General features: G+C 34.8%; 1 protein-coding gene across 1 annotated transcript; it reads right to left on the reverse strand.

Annotated features, from left to right (window-relative positions):
• Positions 1–279: 279 nt before the first annotated feature.
• On the reverse strand, positions 280–3,167 carry LOC143588950 (TMV resistance protein N-like). Its single transcript, XM_077069835.1, has 4 exons — positions 2,986–3,167; positions 1,787–2,888; positions 1,411–1,695; positions 280–1,338 (listed from the first exon to the last, which is right to left on the reverse strand). The coding sequence occupies exons 1-4, from the start codon at positions 3,165–3,167 to the stop codon at positions 280–282; spliced, it is 2,628 nt and encodes an 875-aa protein (XP_076925950.1).
• Between the last annotated feature and the right edge of the window lie 4,071 nt (positions 3,168–7,238).

The following is a 7,238-nucleotide window of genomic DNA, read 5'->3' on the forward strand; positions in this document are numbered from 1 at the left end:
TATGTTCCAATCACCATATAAAATGAAAGAAGATAACAACGTCTTTTCATCGATTTTGATTTAAAGATGAAAATTTCTTACACAAGCATTTAGTCGAGCAGGTGGTGTGCATGAATTAAAAAATACATGAATATGTATAATTTGATTCAATTGAGCCTCATAATCACGAGTGTAAACAAACAACATCGTTAAATTGTGAATTGATTGTAAGTATAAATTCGTATATGATTAATAAAGAAGTGATTATTCTGTTTTGATGTACCTGATTAAGACAAATACTCATGTTGTGGCATACCATCGACGATTTTCCTCCGCCAAAATGGATGTAAAACCATAGGATTCAAGTTGCCACATGGACCCATAAATACGCAGACCTTTCAACTGATAAATGCTCTTCGGAAGATGACTTATGCCTGAAGAAGCAGATATATCTAACTCTTTCAAACATTCTAAACTCCCAAGTTCCTCTGGCAATTTCTTAATATTTTTACAATTTTTGAGCTTTAAACGTTTTAAGCATTTCATCTTACATATGTTGTTCGGAATACTGAGCAATAATCCACTATTCCTAATGATTAAGTTCTCTAAACACTCTAATCTGCATATATTCTCAGGTAACTGCTCAAGAGCCCGACAATACCGAAGTTTAAGTGATTTCAGATTTTTCAACATAAAAATACTATCCGGAAGATGTTGAAAGTGTTGCACACTCAAAGTTAGCTTCTCTAGACTTTCTAACTGCCACAGATCCTGAGGAATGCTTTGGGAAAGTGTAAGCTCTCTTAAATGTTGTAAATCACATATAGTTGCTAGAAAATACTCATTTGTAACATATTCGCAAACGCATGAATCAAAACCAAAAAGTTTCTCTAAATTTCCACTCCATGAGGATCTAGGTTCATCATATATACATGTAAACCCAAACCCTGGAAAATAATTTGTAACATCTTCACAACGTACCTCTATTTCCACTGTATCTATAAGAGAAGCTGACTCATGTTGTTTAACCTCTAAATATGCAACATTTAAGCATTGTAATAAGCTAAAGTAAACAAGCTTTTTAAAACATCCCACCGGAGCATGAATTTCTTTAAGATGAGAACAACATTCAAGATATAATTCCTCAAGATGTGGAACCATCCCAATGTTAAGGTGACTCACCTTAGAACGACTGAGGTTGAGTACTTTGAGATTCAGGCATTCAACGGGCGATTGGAGTTCTACAAAGTCCCCACATCCTTCAAGATTTAACTCCTCAAGATGTGGGGTCATGCTAAGGTCAAAGGTTCTTAACTTCAAAGAATTACTGAGGTCAAGGAATTTAAGCTTATTAAAAACCTATCATAAGAAAAGAAAAATAGATGAGAATCAGTGTAATCACAATATATAACATTATATGCATTATTCTACCTTTCTTTCTCCTCCTTCCCAGAGTTCAATTATATTGCACCCATGCATTTCAAGGTTAACAAGGTTATTTGCTTGAAACGTTTCAGGTAAAGACCGAAAAGGGTACCAACTCCAACATAGAGATTGTAAAGCATCTGGTAAGTATTTGCTAACTTCATCACCTTCTTTTTCGTTGCAATCCACTGTAAGTAGTCTAAGTTCTTCCATCTTTCTAATACCTTTCATAATAATAACAGGATGGAGATTGGAACTTCTCAAATACATACTTCTTGTTGCTTTGGTGCCCTGTACATAATAAAAAAATGCTGGTGTGAAAATTTGTCAAAGAAAATAATATTTCCTAGTTGTCCACATTTCATATAAACTTAAAACTTACCAATTCCTTAAACAATATGTCTTCAATTTCCTCTTTAATCCATAATCGACTATGTCTGCTAGGCTCGTTAGGATGCGAACGACGCACTATATTCCAGCCCATTTCTTCTATACGGTCATGGAAGCCTAACTTGCCATAATCAGAAATAGTTATCAAAGATTTCTGCTCAAGAACACCTAAACCAATTTCAGCATAATATCCACAACTGTCAAGTATTCTGATTGCATCTTCTTTCTTGTTATATTTCATCATGCATACAACATCTAGAAAGATTTCTTTCTGATCATCCTCTAGGCCATTATAGCTTATCTCCAATCTTTTAAAAGTTTGATCTTCAGGGATAGTTTTTAGTCTTTCTATCGCATCTTTCCATACATGATCACTTCTACCACAAAGATGTGAACCCAAAACTTTGATTGTTAAGGGAAGACCAGCAGCATAATGTACAACTTTACTTGATAGCTCTTCATACCCTTGATTTGGAATATCTTTCTTAAATGCATACCTGCTGAAGAGGCAGAGTGCTTCCTCATCTGATAACAGATTAACATCATGAATAATGCTCACTCCATGTGCTACGAGCACCTGCTGATCTCTTGTTGTGATGACAATTCTACTCCCCGGCTTAAACCAAGTAAGCTCACCAGCTAACGCGTCAAGTTGCTCTATATCATCCACATCATCTAGAACAACAAGAGCCTTTCTACCAGGCATCATCCTTTTCATCTTATTTTTCCCATCAGAAACACTTGTTACGTCAATGTTTTGATCAGCTAACACATCTTTAAGGACCTGCTTTTGCAGTTCCTTCAAAGCAGTCGAAGAGCCTTTTGAAACTTCTCGGACATTCTCAACAAAGCTTACACCTTCAAACCAAACGGATGTTAGATCAAAAACAGCTCTCGCCAAAGTTGTCTTTCCACCACCTCCCATCCCCTTGATCCCTATCATGCGAACATCGTCGGAACCAGTTTCTAAAGATGAAATCACACGCTTTACCCGGGTCTCCATACCTACTAACTTCCCATCAATGCTTGAATTAATGATATGTAACTTTAGTGAAATTTCTTGAACAATTTGTTGAATAGATTTAGCTTCATGCCTATGAATTAAAGAAGATTCATTCAGGTTGCATGAATGTCCCTATGAAGAACATGTTACATAGGAAAGAAAAGAAGAATATAAGATGAAGGAATTACCCATTAAAAGTAGTCTTCAACTCCATCCCAGCCAAGCCGGCTGCTTCTTTGAGAGCATTTCTCCATCTTCCAACATCATCTTCATTTTCCTGTTTGATAAAGTTCAAAGCTTTCTTAGTCTTAACAAGATTTAACACAAGTACAAAGCACTTGGATAAGAAACGTCTTCTGCACTGAAACATAAATCGTTCACTGAATAATAAATATGACACCATTCAATGAAGAAGATGTTACCGGATCCACTATGACACCATTCAATGAAGAAGATGATCCGCTGCAACAAAATGCTAGAGTGGAACAAAGATAGTCGAGAGGTAGAACAAAGCTCCTACTACCCGTTTCATGTTCTGCAAAGGCTTTTCCAAGTGCCCCACTTTGGTGACGGACTTCAGTGGGTTCCACATCAAAGAATATGGGGTAAGCAGTCTGCTCCATCGTCTTCTGACAATCCATAATCTGTACAAGCTCATCCAAGCACCATGATGAAGATGCATAGTTCTTGGAGAAAACAATGATGTGAAATCTCGAGTCTTTAATGGATCTGATGAGTTGCTCACTTATTCTTTCCCCTTTCTGGATTTTTTCATCATCTTTGTAAGTTATAATGCCTTTCTGGTGAAGAGCATGATAAAGATGATCAACAAAGTTCTTGCGCGTGTCTTCACCCCGGAAGCTCAAAAAGACATCATACTTGAAGCTCTTTTGAGCAACTGATGCTGAAGTGGATGCCATTAGCTGTAAGCTTTGAAGGATCAAACGAAACGAAATCTTTATTAAGGGGAGAAATTTATATGAACATAATTAGAGATTAACAGACCAGTAGAGCGTTTAATAAGAAGACAATTGTTTGGAAAAAGTTTATGGTGGGTTGGGGACAAAAGGTCCTGCATTACATTAAAAAAAAGGACAATGACAATAAAGATAAAGAGCATCAGCTTGAAAATTATTATTGATTACGCGTGATTACAATTATTGTAGTTGTATTTTGTTGAATTTCTGGTTGTTAAAGGTGTGTTAATATAAATAATATCATGAGATCCCTTATAATCCTTAATCATGAGTTACTTTATTTATTATTTTACTAAGCCTGGTTGTTCACAAACTAAACTATTTTGGGCGGTCCATATCTTAAAACCGCTTGAAACATGTATGTTCATCAATTCAGCCTGTTGCTAAAATTTCTACATAATTTTATGAATTCTTTTTTTATTTTCTAAAGAACTGTATCTGAAGTCACACAAACGCATACACAAAAGTTAAGGCAGAGAACTGAACTGAATGGTATTAATGTGTTGGTCTGTGTTAGATGCTCAGGTTTTGTGACAACTAAAATAATAGTTTAGCCTAATATGTCAAGTTAGCAAAGTAGAGAGACTTACTTTGTAATTATACCTGTGGCAACAAAGAACTCGTTGTATACCACAATCCTTAATTCTAGCAAAGATTTCAGCAGTTCAACAGTTTACAAGCAGTCAACAGAAACGATTGATATTTAACAAATTACAACTTACCAAGTTACAGACACAATACAGTAGTAGAAATGCAATGGACTCAATATTCGAGAATAATACTCAACGAATCTGAAGGTGTATATGAAATGGATGATGATGTTACAGAATCAGAACGTGGAATCAAACGAAATGCAGATACAAATAAGAGTGTTTAGATGTTTTGGAAGAAGTAGCGGCATTAGTTGATAGTTGATGTTCGATACCACCTGCAAAATGTGTGGTTTATCATCGTATGCAACTCCTATATACCGTTTAGCTAAGCAGTAAGTCAGTAACAACTCAGCTTGGATTTAAGATAACTTCTTTGGTACAATAGTCAAAGTTTAACTACAAACGGTAGTCAACAAAAGAATCTGCAAAATGGTATGACTGAGGAAATAGTTTTGACTAATTTGACTTTCTCCTGGTCAAACTTGATATCCGGTATACTGTTGACTTACCGGCATAAAACTAGTAAAAGGACTGGATATCGACGAAGGGGTAATTTGGGAAATACGAAATGTCGTATTGGAAACAAGATGATCATTTTTTTAGATTCTGTACACTCATCACCAGTTACAAAGTAATACAAACAATACAACTGGTGAAATGCATTGGATTGAATATATTATAACAATACTCAATGAATATGAAAGTGCACTAAAGGAGTTTGATGAAATACCCGAGAGAGAAAATGAATGCAACAAATAAATGATATGAATGTGATAATGGTTGAGGATTCGAAGAAAAATAAAGCAAATGTAGAAACAGTGTTTAAATGTTACGGAAAAATCCACGTCACTAGTTGATACTGTTGATTCATTTAAGACTAAGCTTGATATTAAATTGATGGGTTCAATACTAATAATAATAATAATAGTAAATTCATAATTTTAAACATATTGTGTATCAGTTGAAAACAATCAGTTTAGTTGACTTAAGAAAAAAAATATAATTGTAGGGGTTTGCAGGTCAAATGGTCAACTATAAGAGGAGTATAAACAGGAGACAAACTACCAACTACAAGAGGAACGGGTCAAATGGGTTAAATCATGGTTTAAACTACTTGTTTAAAATTTAGCTTGAGTTATATTGTTTAAAAGCTCACACAAACCATTTTGATAAATCTTAGTATGTAAATTATAAAATAGGATTAATTATACTTCGTTTAATTAATGTTGGCATATAAATTCACGTATGGCATTGTCACATATACCGCAAACATATGATTTTCTTATTAACAACAAATTGACATGTATAATTTTAAATAACCAAATCAACACACATATTATAAGTAATTATGAAAACTAATTAAGTTAACATATAAAAATACATTAAATTTTTTGAGAAAATAAACTCACGAGAGGAGTTTGCTTCAACGATCTGATTGAGCTTATCTTCATGATTGTGACTATTTCATAATAATTAAATATTTTACACCAATAGTTATTGTAATCATAACAAAATTTGTATAAACATTCAGTTTTTAAGTACAAATTGTATTTGTCAGATTCCTCTTTAAATAATCTGTTATATTTTCTATAAAAGCTGGAAATACATAATCTCAGCTATTGACTACTAGCAAATAACAGTCAAAACTAACGAAATGTTTGTTAACGGCCCCACATTTTAACATATTTTCCACCAACGGATTTTGATTAACATAATTCCGCCACAAAAACATTTTTTTTCTTGGAAAAATCAACTTTTTATGCTGGAAAACTCTAAACACAATCAACACCACCTGAACACCACCGCCGACCACCACCACCACCTACCGATAACCACCACCTGAACAACGCCACCAACTTACTCACCTCCAGCCAACACCACCATTGACCACCACCACCAACTGACTCACCAACCACTACCAACTAACTCCGACGGTGATTCTAGGGTCCAACGACCTCAATAACCGGGGCTTTTGCCAGAAGAAAGGGTCCTGGAGGTCCAAACTAAGGTTACAAAGAGGTTTGACGACAAGATTGAGGTTTTGGCAAAAACGTTCTTTTTTTTTTTACGACCGACGGCTAACGACATTAGAATTTTGTTAGTCAAGGTTAGTTGAGATTATTATTTATCACTAGTCAATAATTGAGATTATTTTAATCTAATATTCCTATTTTCAAGTTAATTGTGAGTATTATTTTTCACAAGTACAAAAAGTGAGCTTCATTTCCTCTCTTTCAGTGTTAAGGCATTCTTGTGACGTTTAAGAGTCGGTTTATAATATTGTTGTTGTATTGTTATCAATAAACATTTTATTGTAAATACGCAAGTTACATGAACATAGAAAATATAGAGAGGGTACAAGTATGTTACTCATTTATAAAGTTTTCTCTTAATTTAATATATAAAAATGACATGGTAAACATATATATTTTTTTCTTTATGTTATTTGGAACAAGAAGTTTTATTAAACAACTATCAAGGCGCTAACAACCGAACAAATAAAACAAGAGTGAAGAAACACGGATCTACTCCCCTTGACCGGTCTTAGATCCAATGAGTCCACAAGGTAGGATACGGTTAGCTGCCAATACGATATGAACACAATTCCCAAAGTCCAGTGACGTGAACCTGCAAAACAGACACCGTGAGCTCGTTACGGGAAGGACAAGAGGGGGGGGTCTTCCCGTAACCACCCTCCGGTGTGAGAATAAGTACAATCCCGATGAAGATAATGTACTTAAGTAAATTGAGAGAGTACAGAGGGAGTGAAAGAATACCTCATAACGATTGAGAGGGTATTTATAGCCGAAG

Source organism: Bidens hawaiensis, unplaced genomic scaffold, assembly GCF_021521415.1.
Source record: "Bidens hawaiensis isolate Kalapana, Puna unplaced genomic scaffold, B.hawaiensis_p1.1 tig00001576_1, whole genome shotgun sequence".
NCBI classification, from domain to species: Eukaryota; Viridiplantae; Streptophyta; class Magnoliopsida; order Asterales; family Asteraceae; genus Bidens; species Bidens hawaiensis.

Excerpts from the sequence above, each read along its gene's own strand:
- LOC143588950 (XM_077069835.1), bottom strand. The coding sequence starts at position 3,167 with ATGTTTCAGTGCAGAAGACGTTTCTTATCCAAGTGCTTTGTACTTGTG. Across the intron at positions 2,889-2,985 it reads TTGAAGACTACTTTTAATGG|GCATGAAGCTAAATCTATTC; the intron begins GTAATTCCTTCA and ends TTTAATTCATAG. Across the intron at positions 1,696-1,786 it reads ACATATTGTTTAAGGAATTG|GGCACCAAAGCAACAAGAAG; the intron begins GTAAGTTTTAAG and ends TATTATGTACAG.